Below are 21,308 nucleotides of genomic sequence, written 5' to 3'. Positions count from 1 at the left end.
GTGGGTCCAGGGCATGGAAGGATCTTGTCTTAATAAAGGGACATGATAAGCCATGAATCGAGCAAGACCCTGCCTGTAAGAAATGAGCTGCCAATGTCAGTATATAAAGAGGCTAAAAGTAAAAGGACGAGAAGGGTACACCATGTATACTTGGTTGTGAACAGTGCTCACCTCCCCCAAATTCACATCCACCCAGAATCTTCTGTATCTTATGTGAGAATAGGGTCTCTGCAAATGTCATTGGGGAAGATGAGAGCATACTGGGAGAGGGTGGCTCCTAAATCCAATCTGACTGGTGTCCTAATAAGAAGAGAGAGGAGACAGGGAAATGGAGACACAGGGAAGAAGACCTATGATGACAGAGACTGGAATGATGTTGCTGTGAGCCAAGGAATGCCAAAGATTGGCGACAACAGCCAGCAGCTAGGAGGAGGCAAGAGGTTCTCCCCTAGAGCCGTCAGAGGGAGCACAGCCCTGCCAACACCTTGACCTCAGACTTCTGGCCTCCAGAACCGTGAGGAAACACGTTTCCATTGCTTTCATCCCACCCAGTCTCTGGTAATTAGTTACGGCAGTCCTAAGAAAGTAATAGATATTTTGGTACCGGGAAGTGGAGTGCTATTATAACTAGTAATGTGGAAGTGGCTTTGGAATTAGATAATGAGTAGAAGCTGGAAGAATTTGGAGGTGCCTGATTTAAAAAAAAAAAAAAGTTTAGATTGCCTGGAAGAGACTGTTGGTAGATATCTGGACAGTAAAGGTGATTCTGGTGAAGGCTTACGAGGCCATGGTGGAGAAAGCTTCTGTCACAGAGAGCGCATGTAGGGTCATGGCCATGAACATTCAGGCACTCCCTGTGAGGCCTCAGGACAGACATGTTCTCAGATGCCAGGGGGGAAGCAATCCTTGTCATGAAGTGACAGAAAGCTTGGTTGAATTGCATCATCATGCTTGGTAGAAAGTAGAACTTAGAAGCAAGGAACCTGGGTGTTTAGCTGAGGAGACTTCCAGCAAATTGTGGAAAGTGTGGCCTGGCTTCTCCCTGTGGCTTATAGTGAAATGAGAGAAGGAAAAAATAAATTGGGAGAGAAACTGTTAGACAAAAAGAAGCAGAACTTGATGCTTTGGGAAATTATCAGGCTATCCAGAGTGTGCTCTGGAAACAACGCCAGGGGTGTGGCCGCACAGACCTTTGCTGGAGGGATCAGCCGTGTGACTCATGGGTTCAAGCAATCCCCTCAGTGGAAGCCAGGAATAGAGTAGAGCTATGCGGGAAGGATCTGTAGAAAACCCTCCTGTGTAACGTGTGGATCCCCAGGACACACCCAGAAGACCAGCAAGGTTTTTGAGAGCATTATATCTGCAAAAACACTTCTAGTTTGGAGAGAACGAGACAAAGACAGGGTGAAAAGGCAGAAGGCTGTCCAATTTGGGGGATTCTAGGAGCAGGAAAGGGCTGATGGAACCACTCAGCTACAAACATGCTCTACTTTTCAATAAAATGGAAGAATGGCTATGAGGTCGGAGCTGCAGATGGAGAGGTCAGAGAGGCCGCCCCAGGGGAGGGGCTCTAGGGTCTTCTGTGGTCTCAGAGGCAGGGCTTGATGGGAACTCTGCCAACCCAGAGACCAGGAGCTGGCTCCACTGTGGTGAACCCAGAAGATGGATAGAGCCTCAAAGAAGTAGTCTCAGGCTCTGAAACCTAGTGGAACTTGCCCTGCTGGGTTGTAAACCTATTAAGACCAATGGCTCCTTTATTCTTTCAATTTCTCTCTCTCTCTCTCCCCCTCCCTGCCTCCCTCCCTCCCTCCTTCTCTCACTCCTCCTATCCCCCTCTGCTCCTCTTCCCTGCCCCCCCTCGGGAATGGAAGTGTCTATCTTATGTCTGCCCACAATTGTACTTTGGAAGCAGATGACTTTTTTCAAGCATCATCTGTCCACACATGGACAGGGATTTTTCCAGGATGTACCATACCCACAATCTCACCCATCCCTAATTTAAATATTTGATGCAATAATAGTTGGACCTTTTTTGAAGTGACGATATTTAGATGAGATCCTGCGTTTAAAGTTGATGCTGTGGGGGGGGCCTAAATGGGAGATGGGGATTAAGGCGGGCACTTGTGATGAGTACTGAGTGTGATATGTAAGTGATGAATCACTAAGTTCTATTCCTGAAGCTAATATTACACTATATGTTAACTAGAATTTAAGTAAAAACTTGAAACAAATAAAAAGTTAAGACTAGAATGGGTTAAAACCTTGGCAAATGTTGAGATGAAGTGAATATGTTTTGCATGTTGTATGAATGTGAATTTGGGGGGTCTAGACAGCAGACTGGACTGGGTTGAGTAGTGTCCCTCCAAAATCATGTCTACTCAGATTCTCAGGATGTGGAAATAAGGTCTTCGCAGATATAACGAGGCTAGAGAACATTCTAGATTAATGTGAGCCCTAAATCCAATATGGCAGTTGTCTTGTAAAAAGAAAAGAGGAGACAAAGAGACATAGACCATAGACACATGGAGGGGAGATGGACATGTGACAGTAGAGGCAGAGGTACACCAAAGATTGTTGGCAGCTAATAGAAGCTGGAAAAGGCAAGGAGTGTTCTTTCCTGGAGTCTTCAGAGACAGCATGGCTCTGCTGACATCTTGATTTTGAACAGTTAGCCTCCAGAAGTGCTAGAGAGCACATTTCTGTTGTTTCGAGCTACTCATTTCCTGGTATTTTGTCACAGCATCACTAAGAAATGAACACATCATGGTAACATTAATCAAAAGAAAGTTGGAATGGGTCTGTTAGTAGTGATAAAGTAGATTTCAGAGAAAAGAATATTACCAGGGATAAAGAGGGTCATTTGGTAATAATAAAGGGGTCAGTTCATCAGTGTATCCAGAGGATATAGACTTCTATCCATTTAACAGCAAAGATTCAAAATACATGAAGCACAAACTGATAGAGGAGCAAACAATCCCACAATAGTCAGAGATTTTAACACTCCTCTCTCAATCATTGATGGAACACGTAGACAGGCAATCAGTAAGAGCGTAAAAGATTTGAACAACACTTGAACTAAATTGACCTAATCGACATTTATAGAACATTACCCACAACAACAGAATTCATATTCGTTTCGAGAGCATATGGAATATTTAACAAAATAGACCACATTCTGGCCCATGAAACAAGTCTCATTGAGTCTAAAAGTATTCAAATGGCGCAGAGTACACACTTTGACACAACAGAATTGAATTAGAAATCGATAACAGAAAAATCTCTAAAGATTTGCAGCTAAAACAACATACTTGTAAAGAATCCATGTAGCAAGTAAATCACATGGAAAATTAGTAAATATTTTGAGCTGACTAAACACAGAAACACACTGTATCTGTATGTGTGTGATGTCACTAAAGCAGTTTTATGGGGGACTTTTAAACCCCTATATTAGAAATAAAGAAAAGTCGCAAATCGGTGACTTCAATTTCCACGTTAAGAAACTACAAAAAGAAAAGCTAATTAAGCACAAAAGATATAGAAGAAAGGAAACAATAAAGATGAGAGTGGAATAGAAAACAGAAAAACAATAGAGAAAGTTAATGAAACCAAGTGCCAGTTCTTTGAGAAGATTGATAAAATGGCTAAAACCTCCAGCTAGACCAATTAGGGTGGAAACCATCACTTATTAATAGAAAAAAAATATGAACCATGTGACATCACTAAAAATTATCCAACTATTTACAAGGATAGTAAGAGATAATATGAACAACTTTATACCAATAAATTCAAAACTTAGATTAGGGGTCATTACGCTTTTTCTGTAAAGGGCCAGAAAGTAAAAATTTTAGGCTTTGAAGACCACATCTAGCCTATGTCACATACTTTTTTTTCAATTAAAACAATTTTTTTTAAAAAACACACTCTTAGGTTATAGGCTATGGACCAACTGCTGACTTAGATAAAGTGAATACCTTCCTTGAAAGACAAATTACTCAAGAAGAAATAAAATACCTGAATAGCCCTGTATCTAATAAGAAATTGAATCTGTAGTTATACACATTCTCATAAAGAAAACCCCAGACCCAGAGAGGTTTATTGGTAAATTCTACCAAATATTTCAGGTAAAAATGATACAATTCTACACATACTCTTCCAGAAAATCGAAAAAGGGATTCTTCCCAATTCAATCTATGAGAACAACATTACCCTGTTCCCAAAACCAGACAAAGATGCTACAAGAAAATTACAGATCAATATCTATGTGAGTATAGGTGCAAAAATCCTACACAACGTTTTAGCAAATTGAATCCACAACACGTAAAAAGGAAAATTCGTGATGGCCATGGAGGTTTTATGGGAGGAATGCAACATTTGAAAATCAATTACTATTAATTCACTGTATTAACAAACTGAAAGAGAACAACCATGGGATCATCTAATAGATGCAGAAAAGGATTTGACAGAAATGAACATCCATTCCTGAAAAAAAAAAAATCTCAGCAAAATGGGAACAGACAGGAACTTCCTCAATCTCATATGAAAAATTCACTGCTGTTGTCAACTTCATAGTAAAAGACTTAACAGTTTGCATCTGAGATCAAGGACAAGACAGCGTCTGCCTCTCCACTTTCATTCAGCATTATCCTGGTTCTAACCAGTGGAAGCAGCAAGATCACCCTAGCAAGGTGCAAAGTGAAAGACATCAGTACTGCAAAAGAAGTGGGACGTCTAGTCAAAACCAACATGATAGCCTATTTTAAAAATTCTACAGAATTTACAAAAAAGCTCTTATCACAAATAAGCTCAGCAAATTGGCAGGATATAAGATCTATATATAATAGAAAATTGTATTTCTATTTACTACCATTTATGACACCATCGAAAATATTAAGTGCTTTGGAAGAAATCTGACAACAGACAAAAATCTGTGCACTGAAAACCACAAAATTGGGGGAAATTAGAGAAGACCTAAATAAATGGAGAGGACACTGATTCATGGTTCAGAAGACTCACGGTTGTTAAAGATGTCAATCCTCCCCGAATGGATCTATAGATTTAATATAATATCTATCAATATCCTAGCAGGCTTTTCTTGTAGAAATTGACAAAAATTCATGGGGAAATGCAAAGGGCCTAAAAAATAGGTTTGAAAAGGAAGAACAAAGTTGGAAGTCTAACACTATTAGCAAGCTGCAGTAATCAAACCAGTATGATTCAGATACAGAATTAGACAAGCAGAGAATAGAGAACCAAGAAAGAGACCTACACATACATGGACACCTGATTTATAACGAGGGTGCAAAGGGGAAATGATAGGTTGTTCAACATGTGGTGCTGTACCAACTAGACATCCACACACAATAAACAGACTCTGTGCCATATAAAAAAATGAACCCCAAATGTCACAGGACTACATACAAAACTTAAAACTAAAAACTTCTAGGAGGAAACATTGGAGAAACTCTTTGTGACTTTGGATAGGCAACGATGCTTAGCTACATCTCTAAAAAGAATAATCCTAAAGTCGGTAAATTGGACTTCATTTTGTAGAAAGTCTTCTTTTTTTGAGAGAAACCATTGAGAGAATAAAAAGACAAGTCACAGACAAGGAGAAAAATTTGTAAATTATAGATACGATAACTCTGGAAGCTCAACAATAAGAAAAAAATCCAGTATTTTAAATATTGGGTAAAAGATTTGAACAGGCGTGTCTCCAGAGAAGATGTGTAGATGTCAAGTAAGCACATGAAAAGAGTGTCGACATTATTAGTTATTAGGGAAATCTAAATTAAATCTACAACGAACTACCAGCAAACACCTATTAGAATAAGTTTTTAAAAAATATTTGAGAGAGAGCACAAGTGAGGAAGAGGGGCAAAGGGAGAGGGAGAAGCAGACTCCTCACTGAGCAAGGAGCCCCCCACAGGGCTCGTTCCCAGGACCCTGGGATCATGACCTGAGCTAGAGGCAGGTGATTGACTGAGCCATCCAGGCACCCCTAAAATAAATGTGTTTCAAAAGACTGATCACGCCAGATCATGGTGAGAGGAAAAATACTGGACCTGTCATATGCTCTTGTACCCTAACGGTGAGAATGTCAAATACTCCAGTCACTGCAGAAAAAGTTGGGTGATTTCCTTAAAAGTTAAATATACACCTACCATATGATGTAGCCATTCTACTCCTAGGTATTTACCCAAGAGAAGGGAAACCACACAACGTCTATACAAAGATGTGTGCGTGAATGTTTATAGCAGCTTTATTTGCAATAGTCAAAAGATGGAAACAACCCACATGACCACCTAGAAGAGAATGGATAAACAAACCATGGCGCGTTCGTACAATGGAGTGGCACTTAGCAATCCAAAGAGTGAACTATCCATACAGGCTACAACATGCGTGAATCTCAAAATGATTATGTAAAAGCAGCCAGACCCAAAGAAAGGAATGCTGTGTGATTCTATTTATATAAAAGTCTAAGAAATGCAAATGAATGTGGAGTGAGAGAAAGCAGAGCATTGGTGATTTGGGAATGGGGGGGATGGGAGGAAGGGATTACAGTGGGGCAGAAAAACACTTGTGGTGGATGAATATGTTCCCTAACTTGATTGTGGCAGTAATTCCATGAGTGTGTACGTCTGTTGAATTTTATCAAATCCTATACTGTAAGTATATTGCTTCCTGTATATTAGTTATACCTTAGGAAAGCGAAGAAGAACTCTTCCTTTTTTTTTTATTTTATGTATTTATTCATGAGAGACACAGAAAGAGAGGCAGAGACACAGGCAGAGGGAGAAGCAGGCTTCCTGCGGGGAGCCCAATGTGGGACTCGATTCCGGGACTCCTGGGTCACTCCCTGGGCCAGAGGCAGATGCTCAACCACTGAACCACCCAGGCGTCCTGAAGAGGAACTCTTCCTAAGGAAGGAAGAGGAGCAGAAAGGGAAAGAAGAAAAGAGGGAAGGGAAGGAGGGAGGGAAAGTCAAGGAAGGAAGGACATTTCAACTTTCAGAGAAGTGCTCTGGGAGGTTAGGTTAGTGAAAGGAAAGTGAAAATTTCCTTAAGGCTCCCCAAATACCATTTCCTAATCTGAGTAAGGCTGGCCCCGAATACGCATGTGAAGCTAAGTGACATTTTGCACTGGAATGTTTGCTCAGGTGCTTCTAGTCACATTTACTTTTTGCAGCCACTCTGTGATATTTTGGAACGTCAGGGTCCCACCAGTCCACCATCTCCGAGAAATGCTACCTTCCTACTCCCAGGATGTTAGATGAAAAAGTGAATGACTACATATAGAACATAGACCACAGTTGAGGTGTTAAGACTCATTTTTTTGAATTATTATTAGCAGAAATACCTCCTTCCTTAACCCTTACCGCAGAGAATTCTCTTAATCATAAAACTTTCCAATAAGCAAAATGATTTATGAAAATACTAATTTTAAAACAAGCTGAGAGATTGATCACATTCCTTACCAAAATAGGGTCCCCAGAGGGCCCCTTGAAATAGCAAAGTTTCTTGAGGGCATCTACACTTGATTCAATACGTTAAAAATTGGCTTTTGCACACATTTCAGGAATCTGTCTTCATACTCTTAAACCAGGCTGAGCACGTGAATGAGTTTGTTAAAAGGCAGCTCTTTCTTTGGATGGGCTTCTCTGGACATGTATGTCCACCCTGTAGCCCCCCAACCCCCTCCCGGCAGCCTTTGGTGGAACGCAGAAGGTGACAGAGAACTAGGCCTCATGAGCTGCTGAGCCTTCTTGCAGAGGGCTTTCTAGCGCCTCTAGCAGATGGGAGGCCCGCTGTGCAGCTGTGCTGGAGATCCCAGATCGGTGCACACCTGGGCACCGTGAGCACCCTGCTGAGAGTGGGGCCGACCTTGACCCAGCCATGGGTGCGGAAGTCTCCCTTCCGCAGCAGGCAGGTGTCACAAGTGGGAGGCAGGTAGCCCACAGGTCCACCTCAGACCCCAGCCTCAGACCCCTTCCCAGGGAGCAGGGACAGAGGGCCAGTGTCCAGCTTTTGCCACCTCTCAGCAGATGCTGCAATCAGCCTGTGCACCGCCATGGTGCACACCTCTCTCCAGAGAGCTGAAAGCCCTGCTGCAGCCCTAGAAATGCCACCTCATTCACCGGGCCCTCAGGCCAGCTCGGCAGCCCTTTAAAAAAAAAAAATTGCATTTGTAAGACTGAACTATGCCCACTGCTCTCCTTTCTGCAGAGACTACCACTTATCAGATCTCCTCCAGGCCCGTTTCTATGCATTTCCATACTCACATGTACTCATGGAACTTTTGTTCTGTGTTTGTTTTTTACATCAATAGCATAAAACCCACCTATGTTCGGCAACTTAATCTTTTTTATAATTGAGCATGCATTGGAATTCTATCCATTTCAGAACACAGAAAGCTATTTCATTCTCTCTAACCGCTCCATGCATATTCCACAGTGGGGATATCGCACGGCGTGGCCGGTACCTTATTTATGAGCATTTAGACAATATCAGCTACAGACAGAGCTATAATGAATGGCCATGTCGATGCCTTCGTGTGCATTTTGGGCAAGGATGGATATCCAGAAGTAGGTGAAGTTAACCCTTAACCCTAGACCTGACCCATTGGATACCCCTTTCATGGTGCCTGGTACATATAGACCCTTTTCATAGAAAGTACGTCTGAGAACCACTAAGATAAAAGCCTATAGATGTATAAGTAAAGTTGGGCTTGAACCCTTTTTCTTAGATCCCTGTTTCTCTCATGGGGGCCATTAGGTTGCTCTATGGATTCTTCACCCCCTCACCCCACAGTCTCAGGCTATCACCCTACTTTTGGTGTCTTTTGACTGTAATTTACCGTGTGTGCTTTTGTTTTCTTGTTTTAACTGTTTATCTTAGAGTGGGACAGGCCTGGGTTCAAATTTACTTGACTTCTCTGAGACTCAGTTTCCTTATCTAAAAAAAAATGGGCATATTAATAACAAACAGTTGTGGAGAATGAGAGAGCGTTATGTGAAGTGCTAAGCAAAGCACTTGAAGCATAGTACGTATGTAGTAATTGCTGGCTGTTAAGGAATAAATTATAAGCTTTATGATATAAATTGCATCCAAATCTATTTCAGTATTTTGAATATTGAGAGTATCTTTACTCTCAATAAACAATTTAACAGGAGCAATTCTCAGCATCTTGGATACTAATGGTCTGTCTTCTGCATGTGATTATACTCACCCACCCCACACACTACTCCACATGCCTGTTTTAGGCTTATATTAATTGCCTTTAAGATTTTTAAGATTTTGTCTATGTGGAGCACCTGGGTGGCTCAGTGGTTGAGTGTCTGCTTTGGCTCAGGTCATGATCCCAAGGTCCTAGGACGAAGTCCCACATCGGGCTCCTCGCAAGGCACCTGCTTCTCTTTCTGCCTGTGTCTCTGCCTCTCTCTCTGTCTCTAATAAATAAATAAAATCTTTAAAAGAAATTCTATGTTCCAGTGAAAAGGACCTTAAAAGATCATCCCTTCCAATCCCCCATTTCCAGGTGTGCAGACTTTGTCTAATAGTGACTTTCCCAGGACTGCTAATTCAACCAGATAAGCGGTGAAAATATCCTTAATTTCCAGAGTTGTATTACCTAATTTTCTTCTATCTACAAAGTCATTCAGGTGATTAATTTTCAATTATCCCCAACATAAATGGGAAAGACCTGAAAAAAAAAAAAAAGCCCTCTCCATTAATCCAACATATTAGTGAGCACTTTCTTCGTGGCCTCTCTCTGATTCGAGTGCTGGTGACAGAGAAGGACAAGAGATCATCCTTGCCCTCATGGACCTTCCAGTCTAGCAGGGGGGGACGGTGACCTGGTAGAGATGAATTGGAGTCCAAATTTATGAAGAGGTAGCATTTCACTGATCCTGATGAGGCCCTGATCCCATTCCACTGATGCCGACCATGTGCTTTGTGAGTTACTAAACCAAGGGACAGGTCTGTCACAATCCAGGGACTTCATTTTGACACTGCATAAATATGCAGTAAATAAGAGACAGCGTTCTGCAATATAGAACTAGAAAATACCTCTTTCTAACACAAGCAATTTTTTTTCCAAAAATCTTGAGCCAAAAAACACACACTAAAAATGTAGCATTTTTTTCTTAAAGGACACACACATGTGCATGCGCATGTGTGCATGCATGAGCATCCATAGACATCCATAGACAACTAAAAGGGAAAATTCTTTTACGGCTTGCAGCAGGCCCCAGAGATTTAAATACTGAAACCTCCAATTTGTACCAATAATTCATATACAGCTATATGGGGTGAAAAAGGTTAATGATGGAATTTTTTTAAAAGTATGTTCCATTGACTATAAATGGCAGATCTGACAGTTAAAATGAAAATTGTTCCAGAAGAAACTTTAGTCAAACTAATTATTTGAGACGTTATAAGGATGTATAATTATATTCTTCACCTTTTTAAAAAAAAAGTTTTATTACAAATGTGCTTTTAAAGAACAAGTAGAAATAAAAGCTGTAATTGTTCTTAATTATAGCTAACTGTAATTGCACTCAATTGCAATATGCTGAATATCACCAGTGGCTAAAGAAATCCTGGCATACAGGCAGTGCACCCACATTCATGAGATGAGGTATAGTTTTATGAATATTCTGTTATCTATAATTTAGCTCTTTTGCTGTTGATTCCATTTCTGTTGGGTTTATTTTATTTTATTTTATTTTTAGTGATTGTAGAGATATAATTGTCATCTGTGAGTGTGTTGAAGGTTGGAGATTTCATCTGGGATTGGTTCAAAATCCTTATTGCCACGAAAAAGGCACATTGGCGATTGTTAAAGGAGAGATTTGGACATGCCCCACTGTGGCTGAATAGATTTGAATTTTCAGAGGTAGTGATGAATACCACATTGAATTTACCCAGCAGAGCCCAAGACGCAACCAGGAAAATAAGAAGGATCTAAAGTAGCATTAACTGTCCCTCTGCGGATAGTGCTGGAGTCTTGTTGTTTTGGATGGGCAAATTTAAGAAAGTGAAAGGGTCCCCTGGATGAGAACCTTCATCTCGCCCCTCCCTCTCTTTGCCCAGAGCGCAGATTGAATTCTATGTTTCTGCCCAGACCTCTGATGTCCGTGCCAACCTTTTATAGTGAGAAGGGCTGGGCTCCCTGACTTGGCTGTTTTATCACAAACTCTGGAACCCCTTGGATCCCCACTTGACTCGTCTACGAGGTGAGGGGTAATAGTGCGTTCCTGTTCCTCACTGAGGACTGTATAAATGGGTGGATTAAAAACAAATAAATACACTGTTGGAGAGAAGAAGTGAGGTCTTTAGCTTCAGCATTTTATTATGTGTTTATGGCCACTGTACTGGACAGTGAAAAAACAAAAACAAAAAAAAAAGATTTCCCCAAATCACATCAGCGCAATATTTATTATTTTCCAATTTCCATGGATGCCTCTTATGAGTTTTTTTTTTTTTTTTTTTTAACGCTTTAGCCAGAGTCAGCTTTGACAGAATTTCTGGGTTTTGTCTTTTTTTTTTTTTTTCTCATTAAAAAAAGGAGGAGGAAGGGGCTCAATGCAGTGGCCTGAGCCCCATTGCCAACTGCAGGGTGGAGGCTCGATCCATCGACCTAGAAGTCCTTTGAAGGCATGTTCGCTGGTTAGGGGTCATGGTTGTGTTACACGCCAAATAGGAGTGTCTCTGTCTCTTACCTGGGGACATGGGGCGGAAACCAACAAGGCCACGAGTCCTGAGTCCAGCTTGTGTTCCTCCGAGCCCCCCTCCTCCACCCCAGGAGCCAGCCTGGCGGGGTCTGGGGATCTGCAGGTGGTGGCACAAGGGGGGCAGGAGGTAATCGGACTCTTCGCCAGATTCAAACAGACCAGGACTCAGGAGGTGATGCAACCATCTCTCCACTTTTTCACTCCATCGCCTCATCCCGCATAGAGTTTGACTGTGGCTGTCACAAGCCACCCCCTTCTCCCTCTTCCTTCCTGCCCCGTGTCCCCCGTGTGTCTCCGGCTCTCTGCCCCCTTCCCCCAGGCCAGAGCCTGTGTCTGGAAGGTGCGCAGTGTCCTGCAGGTCCTCACATCCATTTCAACTGGGCGGTGGCTCTTGCATTTTCAATTCTTTGAAAGGGCAGCTTCTGTAAGACAAAATATCCTTCCTCTTGCCAAAGTCTGGCTCATCAGTCCAGACTCTAGCGTTGCTATGCTGATGAAGTCTCTCTGGATCTGTTACTCCCAGACGCCTCTCTGAAGGGGATCATCAGGGGATGGGAGCACATAAAATCTCATCCTGACACTTACAAGCAGGCGTTGCTTTGTGGAAGCCTTTGCAGGGAGCCTTCCACATGACACGGTCAACCCTCTGGGGGAAGGGGGTCTGTGTGTATTTATTCCCTGCTCAATCCCTATATGTAGAAACCAGCACACAGTAGGAGCTGTAGACATGTATTGGTTGAACAAATTAATAAATACGTGCTAATAGTATATGGTAAAGAACTTGGTACCATACTTGTCAGTTGATGGATTAGGCCATTAGTCAAACATTACAATGCAGGCTGGTATTTGCAAATCCCTCTTTGATCCAGAAATTATCAGGAGTGGGGATGATTTTCTCTCATTAAGAGGACTTATTGGTCATATTACATCCCTAGGAGCTAATAGAAAAATTAGGCATCATTGCAAAATGGGCCTCCTTTCAGACTGATTTATCAAAGAAGAAAATGATTTTTGATTAACAATTTTTTGGCATATTTTCCCTTAAGCCCACTTATGAATTGCAGTAAAGCTTAGAACCCAATATTCTAGCAGTATTAAATGCAGAGACCTTTTAGTAATCTGATACCCCTTCACCCCTGGCAGAAGCATAGAATTTGAAGAAAATATACCTTTTCCTTGGGTTTTGGGTTTTTTTTGTTTGTTTGTTTTGTTTTGTTTTGTTTTGGAGGGATGTCATTTTGTTAACAAAGCTTTTAAACACATACACGTGCACACAGCCTTGCATGTATGTTGTCCGGTTTTGCTTTTTGTTTTGTTTTTGCTTTTCCTTTCTGCCTCTGAGAGTACAAGTTGGTAAGTGAAACATAATGTGCCATTTGTAGGCTCTGCGACCATCCTCCAGGGCTGGTTACACTTGCTATTGCTAAAGTCTAAATAAGCACGTTTTAAGGAGCAGGTCTTGTTACCCATGGCCGATTGGGGTCCTTCCTGGGTACATTATTTAACCGAGGTGGACTCAGGAGCATCGAGGAGGAAGACTAACAGGTATACCCGGGGGTGTGTGCAGATGTGGTTCCCTCTGGAAGGCCACCCGCGATGTCGAGGACAGGCCTCCCCTTCCCAGGAACATTCCTGAGCTAAGTGTCCAGATGACACTCTTGAAAGAAAAGAAAACACAAGCCCTGAACACCATCTCAGGATGACCGAAGGGGCAGCAGGGCTGTTTGAGTGGCAGCCCCTTGTAGGTGGCCGTCGGGCCGGGGGGCCGATGTTGCAGAACTGATGGGGGGTAACCTTTGGCAATTTTGTTTTCGGGGGCCTGGGACACAGGAACACAGCCAAAGGCACGCAGTTGTGGCTGCTTTATGTAAGCAATACTTGACTGATCCGAAGAAATTCTGAGGCCCCAAAACATCTCAGCGGGGACTCTGAGTAGGCCGTGCCTGTTCCTTAGGAGGCTGGGTGGCTCAGCCATGGGAGTGCATTAACCTTAGTGCAGCCAGTCTTCTGGTGACCCAGGGGAGGGAAGTTCCAGCCCCCACGGGCCTGGGCCTGTGGGTGCTGCTGGTGGGGGACTCTGGGCTCCAGGGGCCTCCACAGCAGCGTGGGGCAGCTCTTGTCCAAACCTGACGCTTTCTGAGTGACGCCCCTGTGTATCCGAGGGCCTGGTACCCCTCTTCGTCTGCCAGCGTGCTGAGTCTACAGATCCAGCCTGCCCAGCATTTTTTTACACCAAAGCAACACCTCGAATTGTCTGCTTCGTGCAGTGGGTCCTAGGTGAATATTTGCTGAAGGCAAGTGTGAAATGCAATAGTGGTGAGGAAAGCAACCGACAGAGAAGTTGGGGTGTGTGTTTTGCGGGGGGTGGGGGGGGAGGAAGTGGTTCTGTTTCACGCTTTAACACTCCCTGGAGTCTCCTTCCAGGGGGCCCCTCCTGACCGTCCTCTCTTCTTCTGCACCTATCCAGTGAAAGGCAGTAATAAATATCCATTTGCTCATTTGTCTTTGGCCTGCCTCCCCCTTCCACACTGTAAAGTTCCAGAGAGGGGGCCCTTTCTTTGTTACCTACTGTAGCACACAAGCCAAAGGGAATCAGTAATTGTATCATATACACATACATACATGAGTATTATATTTATATGCATATTATATATATTATATGTTTTATATCTATATAATTATATAGATATAAAATGTGTGTGTGCCCTATTTTATTACCTCTAGGGAGTCTCCCAGGCAGCAGCCGTGTTACCCTGAGAACACTGCCCAGGAGCCCCTCCTCCCCTTTCCAGGCCTGCCCTTCTAGGCTTCTCCCTCTTGTGCGGACCACAAGGCACTTTGCTGAGACCTCGCCTGCACTGTGCTACAGGACAGGCCTGGAGAGCCTGCAGGTCTCAGATGAGCCTGGACCCACCCTCGCCCTGCCCCAAACCTGGCGCCTTTCAGCCCTGAGACCCCACTCCCCTCCACCTCATTCTGCTGGCATGGGGGGCTGAGGGTGTCCATCTCCAGGCCACCTTGGCTGGCTTTCTGACCCATCCCACTTCCCTCTAGCCCGGCCACTGCCCTTCCAACTGAATCTGTAGATCTGCCCCCACTCCTGCCTTTGTGCTGGGGTCCTGTCCTGCAAAAAGAAAAAGGAAAGAAAGAAGAAGAAGAAAAATGCATGTATAATATGTGCACACACACACACACAATTTGTAGCTGGTCAATACTGTGTAGGAATATAACATCCTGATCAAAAGCGTGGATTCTGAGGCCAGAGTGCCTGGATTCCCGGCCCTGGCACTAGCCATGTGTCTACTTACATTTTTCTGCTTCATTTTTCTCATCTCTGTTTTGTTTTAATCCCAGTGATGAGCTCTTGTAAGGGCTAAGTGAGTAAACTCACATAAATGGCCCAGAATAGTGGCTGGTATTAAATGACGTCCGAACAGTGTGAGCTTGTGTGTGTGTGTGTGTATAGTTTGCACCACATGGGAATAATTGCTTGTGTCTATATACAGACATGCACTCATGCACGGCAGCACACACGATGATATTTTAATCATGTGAGCAGAAATTTAGGAGGGAAGTAATAAGGGACAAAATAAAGAGAACATAAAGACAAACAATAGGGGAGAACAACGTTGGGTTAGGAAGAATGAGCAATGTTTCTGGGCTTTCTTCATCAGAGAAGAAATGTCTAAGGTGTTTTAGATTTCCTGGAGCTAAGGTTCACCATGGAAGAAAAAAGTTAACAGGCTTAAATTAATGTACACATTTGTAGTGGTGCTTCTAAGTGAGTCTTCTTGTGTGTGTAATATTGGGAAATAGATCCAACTTTAACTGCCCACACTTTGCCCCAAGCCAGGTGACAAAAAAAAAAAAAAAAATCTGCTTCCCTCTCATCCTTTTCTTAATTAAAGAAAACCTCACCTCTTCTATGACTGAAACATTAAATCATTTGCAGGACATGCAATAGGAATAAGCTGCATTTTAATATTTTAAAAGTCTTCGTACTTTCGGAAGAATCAAAGGTAACTACCATTGGAGAGGAACATTCCAGGTCTTAAAAATATTTATCATGCCGCCACACAATTAGCATGGGGGCTCTCGTCCTCTGTTTTATAGTTGTCAGCTAATTTTGGAAACTGGCAAGCTGCACAGAAATAGATGGTATGCTCTTGCTTCAACACTTCCTAAAAAAAGAACTGTTTGCATAGTTCAGGAATGGAAAGGGATGGGACATGATGAAGAAGAACGCTATTTCAGACAGATGATAAAAGCTGGCATCACTGTGCACCGGCGAATGTTCTACACATTTAAAACTAAAGTTTTTTTTTTTAAGGGATGCTAAATAATCTACAAAGGAAAGAAAGGAAAGGAAAGGAAAGGAAAGGAAAGGAAAGGAAAGGAAAGGAAAGGAAAGGAAAGGAAAGGAAAGGAAAGGAAAAGAAAGGAAAGGAAAGAAGGAAAAGAAAGGAGGAAGGAAGAAGGAATGAAGGAAGAGGCAAGGAAGGAAGAAGGAAGGAAGGAGGAAGGAAAGAAAGAAAGAAAGAAAGAAAGAAGGAAAGAAATAAAAGAAAAAGAAAGACAGAAAGAAAAGAAGAAAGAAAAGAAACAAGAAAGAAAAGAAAAATAAAGAAGAAAGAAAAAGAAAGAAATAAGAAAGAAAGAAAGAAAGAAGGAAGAAAGAAATAAAGAAAGAAAAAGAAAGAAAGAAAGACTGTATAATACCCCCATGGGACACATCAGCTTTTGAAAAGTGCTTGTCTATTCTGTTTTTTTTTTCTTTGATAAAATTGAATTTATAGCACAACTTCAGATTTGCAGGGAGCTTTCTTGTTTGTTCACATTGGTGATTGATCCAACAACTCCAGATCAAAGGGCAGCATTGTTATTACATTCTGGGATTTAGAGAGCCAGGAGGCAGAAGAAATTGCCCAAGGATATGCAACCTGTCGCACGCCCTCCATCATTTCAGTCTACTTCTTAGCCCCTGGGACAGCTCGATTTCTTGGAACACAGAATTCTGCTTTGTTGTTTTTCTCATCATTGTTTTCACTTAGTTTTTAGCATTCTACTCTTTTCATGAAATCAGATTATCTTAGTAATGGAAACTAAAGAAAGGAAATTAGTGCAATTGCGATAATTCCAGAAGGCATTTTAAGAAATGGATGGGAATTACCTGCAAAGTAGAAACGTTTCTTGGTTCTATTCCATTCATATGTACTGAGTGTCTGGGTTTTGCTGGGGATGGAGTATTCAAAATAACAGATAAGTCACAGTCTTTAAAGGAGCTTTCAGTAGTATAAGATTGAAAAGTATCCACCACTTCATGCCTTATATAATATCCTTTACTGGAGTATAAACACTTGGAGAGAAGGATCAGGATCTAATTCACCTTGGTGCCTCTGAAAGCACCCAGCATGGTGTGTGCCAAACATATGCTAAGTGTTCAGTGAGTATGTTGGATGAATAAGTATTAGTGCTGAAAATGAATTATGCTTAGAAGGTCACGTGGACATTGCAACCCATACAAGTTCATTGAAAAAAAAAAAAAAAAGGTTTGTCTTTATTTTTTTAGAGCAGTTTTTAGGTTCACAGCAAAATTGACAGGGAGGTACAGAGATTTCTCTTATCTCCCTTGCCCTTGCAAATGCACAGCCCCCCCCCCCAACTATCAACATCCCCCACCAGGATGGTGTGTTTGTTATCATCGATGAACCTACACTGACACCTTAGTATCATCCAGAGTCCATAGTTTGCATTAAGGCTCACACTTGGCCCTGTGTGTTCTGTGAGCTTGGACAAAATGTTTAACAACGTGTATCCACCTTTATGATATCATATACGGAGTAGTTTCACTGCCCTAAAAATGTTCTGTGTAATACTTTGTTAAGTTCTCTCAAGTGGGTTTTGATAGAGCATTACCTAGGGGAAGCATAGCATATTATGCTAAATTTATTTTCCTCAAAGATTTCTTTACAAGCGTACAAATTCATGAAAACACAAATGATTCAGATTATTAACAATAGAAAATGGGTAAAAATGAACAAGTTATTTTAAAAGCTCTAGTGTTTTTGCTTATCTTGAAAACGGTTTTGGGTTGGTGGGTCCTAGCTCCATTACTGCAGTCAGATATGCTTGGTTCTTCCTCTCTCCGTGTTCTTTCTTGAAGCCGTGGAGCTACATGCTCCAATGGAATCATCAGGTTTTTAGGTAACATCTGATCATTTAAACTGTGTTCATCCACTCATGCATGTTCACTCAAAATTACTTTTCCTGTGAAGTAGTGTCTGTGATTCTAATGTAAATTTTTGGGTACACAGTTGTGTAAAACATAAATTTCCCCCACTCCTCCTTCCTATGTGGACAGCATAATTTTCTTTCGCAGCATTTTTGCTCTGAAAGTAAAGCCAACACTTTGAGCGTGTAGACCCGACTGGGTGGAGTCCTGCATTGTCTTTCATGCACAAATCACACCTACAACTCACCACCTATTTCTAGTTTATTTTTTAAGAGGGACAGGTACTTAAAGACACTTGAGAAAATCACATCTTTCGTCACCCAGTATTTATGGTTGTCCGGCCCCTAGTGCTAATTCGAGATCGGTTTTTCTTAAGCTACTTGTCACTTTTTGCTCATTCCCAAGAAGATAACTTAGATTTCAGAGAAATGAGAACTGTTCCACAGTCAGTTTTCATTGGTTTTATATCTTGTTTCATTAAATTTGAAAATAAGAGTTTCACTAACATAAATTTGTCGAGGAGCAAACACGACATACCCTCAGTCTGCATTCACACTTGGGTGCCAGGGGCCAGAGGGAGATGAGCATTCTTGCCAGGCCTCAGCCACCATGTTTTTCCGAGGGAAGTGGAGAGTATTGCTCACTCCAGTAAGGTTTTGAAACAGAAGTCAATTATGGTTGCTTCAGTTCTGTTGTTCTACTGCAGAGCTTCTCCACTGAGGGCAGTTTTGCCCCAGGGCACATTTAGCAACGTCTAGAGACATTTTAATTGTCACAAAGTGGAGGGTGAGAGGGGTATGTACTACTGGCATCTAGTGGGTAGAGGCCAAGGCTGCTGCTAAGCATCCTACGGTGCACAAAACAGCCTTTATGACAAAGCAGTCAATATTGTGTGAGGTTGAGAAATGCTGCTCTACTATGTGATTTAAGTGAATTTATTATAATGTATGTCCAACATTTTTTTAAGAAAGATACTGGGGGACTCAATATGAAAGTACCTATAATCTGGAAAGCAAAAATAAAGAGTTAAAAGATTACAAAGAAGGAAAGGTAGTGTACCTTGACCCTGGGATGCTGCTATTACTGTGATCAAGCTCTAAAACTTAGATCTAACCTTCCAGTGCCAACAAGAAGGTCAGAAAAGTTCATTAATTCATTCCTTGCAAACAAAAATTTATGGAGACCTCCCGTATGTCGGCCTCAAGTTACAAAATAATAAATACTAAAATAGAATTTAAAAGATACCTGTTGCGATCAATTTTACAAAGAAGACTGAAGGGAGGGGTGCCTCTTAGCTAGGGTACCCACAGTTCTCATTCTGTTTGGAAAGAGAAATTTCTAATGCAGGCAGGGAATTCATACAAGAGACAAATACATGTAAAGCCTTCAACAGTGTAGCAGACAAAACTTTGCACTGTGGTTTTGCTAAAGAAATGGAAGCTTTCTCTCAAAAGTTGATTTCTGAGGCAATAAAATCTGGAGGTTTAATATTATCTGGCCTTTGGGGCCCCTGGGTGGCTCCACCGGTTAAGCATCTGACTCGTGATTTTGGTTCAGGTCATGATCTCATGGGTCGTGGGATCGAGCCCCATATCTGCTTAAGATTCTTTCTCCACCTGCTGTCTCTCTCCCCACTGTGCTCACACCCTCTAAAATAAATACATAAATCTTTAAAAAATATATTATCTGGTTATTTAGGAGAGAATATATCTATAGGAGCTCAAATTAATTCACTCATTTACAAATCTTTCGTTAATTGAAGGTGGTATGGCTCTGCAGGAACCAGCGAGTCCCTGCGGCGCCTGGGTACTGTCACAGACAATAGGTAGGAGGGAGTTCTAGAGGCTGGGAGGGCCAGAGAAAAGTCCTGCAGAAGGAAGCCCTTTATTTGGATGGTCAGGATGAGTAAAGATGTTGGGAGCCTAAGGCTGAGATTCCTAACCCAAGGTTGACACAGTACTTACAGGAGGTCCACGGACCATCTACAGCTGTGTGCCATATTTTGTTGCATCTGTATGGGTATATTGTTATTTTACCCCGTGTAAAGTGTTTGTGTCTTTAATGAGATTCTTAAAGGGATTATATGACCTGAGGAAGATTATGTACTGCTGTTCCTAAGAATTCCACCTTTAATCCCCCAAAGCAAAGTTGAACCTACCTCCACTTTTAAAATATCTCATCATTAAGCCTCTATCTCTACCTCTTACTCCTTGCTTCTCTCAACTCCGAAGAACACATCTCTGATTGAAAGATAGGATATTGCAATTAGGAAAAAAGTTAGTTTTGAAATTTGTCTCTCATCCTTCTTATTAGCACACTGTAAAGCTTTCAGTTAGTGACTTGTCTTTTGTGCCACTTGAATTATCCTAGCATGTGCCTTCAAAAATCCCACCTGGTAGGATGCTATAATGAAGAAATAAAAAACAGCAATTTGCTACTAAAAGAGTTGGATTTGTGCTGTACGTGTTCTTTCATAAACCTCAGGTGACAGAGATCAGCAACACAAAGACACATTCTTCAAGGAATTTGTTACTAAATGATTCTTGGAAAAATGAATACATGTGCTTTATTTAACTGGAAAATACCTAAAAGGTGGTTTGGGATTTTTTTTCCTTCCTATTTTCTTTCTGTATGTTGTACATTTTCACATGTTAATATTTTGAACAGAAAGCAGAGGCAGATATTTTGCATGCGTGTGAAATTGCTTTGAAAGTGACCATTGAAATATTTGTGGGAATTAATGAGAAATGTAATGAGTCAATTATAAATTTCTAAACATGGTGCATATACAGTATCTTCTTGACACATGTGATTATAATGCCTTGGCATGTTATGGTTTCATTAAACAGATTTTTATAATTTACCAAAATAAGCTAATCGTATGTATCTTTTTTTTCTCCTTCAGAGAGACAACCACCGAGTTAGCGGGAAGTCTACCAAGGTGAGCAGGCTGGCTTTGATTATTCTGTGTGTGATTTCTGATGCACCTCAAAGGAAATGCTGTATCTTCTTAGAGAGGCCTTTGTAACTTTCTCTTCCTCGCATCAGATTCTAAGACCTTGTATTTCATTATGTAAATACCAAAAATTGTGTATGAGTCATATATAAGATATGTAGCCAAAAAGTAATGAGAGAAATGTCCATGTATGACTTAGAAAAAGCATCCTTATTTTTTTTTAGTTATATCATGCGTTTGGAGACATATGTGTAAGCTATATTCTCTGCAGAAATCATAAACATGTTGCTTCCTTTATTACATTCATGGGAATTAGCACAATGAATTGTATTTTTCTTCAGTATACTACTATTGTGATTGCATTCAGGGACTTCGAGAGTTATGAA

General features: G+C 41.5%; 1 protein-coding gene across 4 annotated transcripts in view; it reads left to right on the top strand.

Annotated features, from left to right (window-relative positions):
- CELF2 (CUGBP Elav-like family member 2) overlaps positions 1-21,308 on the top strand; it is an 815,728-nt gene that overhangs the window by 392,421 nt on the left and 401,999 nt on the right. For all 4 annotated transcript variants that reach the window (XM_025445402.3, XM_049100929.1, XM_049100920.1 and 1 more), the window contains one exon: positions 20,872-20,907. Coding sequence is in view for 3 of the 4 variants with exons in the window: in XM_049100929.1 (XP_048956886.1) it covers positions 20,872-20,907 (36 nt within the window). In the remaining variant the exon portion in view is untranslated. The remainder of the gene's footprint in view (positions 1-20,871; positions 20,908-21,308) is intronic.

The sequence above is a fragment of the Canis lupus genome, chromosome 2, assembly GCF_003254725.2.
Source record: "Canis lupus dingo isolate Sandy chromosome 2, ASM325472v2, whole genome shotgun sequence".
In the NCBI taxonomy this organism is placed as follows: Eukaryota; Metazoa; Chordata; class Mammalia; order Carnivora; family Canidae; genus Canis; species Canis lupus.
This window is presented reverse-complemented; position numbering and strand designations above follow the sequence as displayed.